This window comes from Oncorhynchus tshawytscha, linkage group LG15 (genome assembly GCF_018296145.1).
Source record: "Oncorhynchus tshawytscha isolate Ot180627B linkage group LG15, Otsh_v2.0, whole genome shotgun sequence".
Lineage (NCBI taxonomy): Eukaryota > Metazoa > Chordata > Actinopteri > Salmoniformes > Salmonidae > Oncorhynchus > Oncorhynchus tshawytscha.
Window position 1 is genome coordinate 35,395,032 of NC_056443.1, and position 2,581 is coordinate 35,397,612.

The following is a 2,581-nucleotide window of genomic DNA, read 5'->3' on the forward strand; positions in this document are numbered from 1 at the left end:
AGAGCAGGTTCTGTGTCCAACTTTGATTCGTTTCAGAATTCATTTGTTTTTTATGCATAGAATAGGTCAAATGTTGGGATATTTTAATTATGCTTGATTGCAAAATATAACTGGAATATACAACCGTGAAAGAACTTCATATAATTCGAAGCCTCAGCAGGTCTGCTGATATTTCTCATGATTATACAACAAAGTATACAACAAACCTTTCATTTGATGTGTTTTATTTAAGACACAAACTTTACAAAATGTACAGTTTCAAAAAATATATTGGAATTGTAAAGACACTGAAAATGTTTTAAGACATATGTGATAACATTATTTGCATAATCACCTCCCCAAAAGTACTTTCAAATCAGACAACCTGTAAAAGACACAGCAGTTTGATAAATACTCCAACTGTTTTGTTTTTTGGGGGGGCATTTTATCTATGTGTGTTTTGTTGCTTGAACCAAAATTATTTCTCCTGATTTATACGAGAGTATATGCCGGTGTTACATAGAGAGTCTTTACTCTGGAGATAGGAGAGGTCTCGCATCATGCCCGGGAAAGAATAGTCCAACGGCGGGCGGAATGGGAAAACTGGCATCAGTCCGGACGTCACATACGGTGACATGAAATTAGGTATGCCACCACCTGCGGTTGAGTAGGCCAGGCGCAAAGGATTAATACCAAAGCGAGGACTCAGCCCGTACATACTTTCGCCTCCGGCAGGTGTTGGCGTGGTTTGCAATGGGGAAAAAGCAGACTTGGTACCCATAGCCCCCAACGCTACCCCTGGAAGTCCAAAATTAGGCCTTGGTTCATTTGAGTGAACAGACAGAGATAGACCGACGCTATCCGAGTTGCATTTATTCTCTTTGGAGTTAAGAACTAGTTCAATAGCCTTCACGATGTCCCCTTTGCAAGTTTTCACCACCGATTCCAAAGTATCCCGCTTGTGATGGGGGAATATCTTGGTCATGACCTCGGTGGGGTCCCGGTCCTTTGACGGGCAACCGGGCTCGGTAATCTCCAGCGAAGGGTAGTCCTTGGGCCGCTCGGACTCGCTGCCCGACTCGAGGTCCGAGGATGACAGAGACCGTGGGCTCTCTGTGTGGTCTGACAGCTGGTCAAAAGCAGCCGTCTGACTGCCACTCTCCTTGTCGAAGACCGCCTGTTTTTTCTCTTGATTAGGAGAGGTATCGTTCTTTCCCAATGGAGAGGACAGTGGTGCGGTGTGAGGTGCATAGAACGTTCGGCCAATGAATCCGTTGTTTAGGTTGTACTTGGTCAGTTTGTCATCTGAAATTATAAATAATAACGGAATTAGATTAGATATATGTGATAGGACGTTATGTCTAATTTTACAAACTGTATGCATTTTCTATAGGTTTTTGATTATACGCTGCGTAAAACGTCTCTCTGGTCAGATATCATTTCACAAATAATTGGTTAATCTAAGTCGATTTGCACGTGTGAAATACCCGGTTTAAGACTATAATATCAAGCATATTTTTTTAACAGTTTGAACAATAATTGCAGGTGGGACTTTTCCATTGTAAAATAACTATCTCAATTTAGTCTAAGTCAAATAAAGCACCAAACGGTCATACTAACCAAATGAATCAAATTGACCAAAACATTGTTTTCAAATCGACTCTCAATACCAACAGGTAACGATGGACTAACTCACCGTCTTTTTGGTCCTCAGTTCCAAAAACATCATAACTAGATATTCTTGGCACGGTGTTTCCAGATCGCTGTACCCCAGATGCCATGGTCAGTCCGGTCTCCCCCGCCCCGGAGCCGGTGTACATGAACTGGAGCTCCCGGGCCTCGCTCTCCTCCTGCGCCTGTTGTCTCCTGAGTGCCACCTGTGCAGCCATCACCCGCTGCCTCTCCGCTATCAGGGTACACTTTGCGCACACGCAGTCTCTCCAACGACAGAAGCGCTTGTGGCCTTTCAGAGCGGACACCACGCCGTGGTTCCTGCACCGTGCGCACTTCGGGGTTCGGGGGTAGCCCCTCTCCATCGACGGTTTACAGGCAGCAGCTCGGAGAAAGAGAGGCGGAGGGCGCAGAAGGGAAGCGGGCATCTGTAAACCCCCGACGGAGAGAGGAGAGGAGCTGTGCCCAGCCAAGCCGTGCGGTCTAATGCTGCCTTCCATTCCGCGTGGAGACGTAAACCAGGTCTCCAGAAAGTCCAGTGTAGTTTAGAAGTCAGTCAATGTTTGTGTACTGTCTTCTTCCAACTGACTCTGCCACTCTAAACTCTTGCGCTTAAAAGTTGTTCACCTCCAGGTGGTTTGTCTTGAAATAATGCACCTCGGTCACACCCCTTTCCCTTCCGTGCCCTCATGAATATGCGCCAAGGGTGAAGAGTGGTCTAATGGGTTTGACTAAGCTCATTCATTGGAGCTATTGTCAAGAACAATGTCATGGTCTATCACCTTAAATGATATAAAAATCTACTCGAACTTCTTTAGATCAAAGACATTAAAAAGTTATATAAAGTTCCTTTATTGACTGTAAATCTGTAATCAGAATATTGTATTAGATAAATAATGATTATTAAAAAAATTGCTTATAGGTTTTGGTA

General features: G+C 44.3%; 1 protein-coding gene across 1 annotated transcript; it reads right to left on the reverse strand.

Moving 5' to 3' along the window:
* Positions 1-207: 207 nt before the first annotated feature.
* Positions 208-2,272, reverse strand: LOC112214853 (doublesex- and mab-3-related transcription factor A1). The gene is made up of 2 exons (XM_024373896.2): positions 1,676-2,272; positions 208-1,284 (listed from the first exon to the last, which is right to left on the reverse strand). Exons 1-2 carry the CDS (start codon positions 2,148-2,150, stop codon positions 458-460), a joined length of 1,302 nt encoding a protein of 433 aa, XP_024229664.1. The 5' UTR covers positions 2,151-2,272; the 3' UTR covers positions 208-457.
* Between the last annotated feature and the right edge of the window lie 309 nt (positions 2,273-2,581).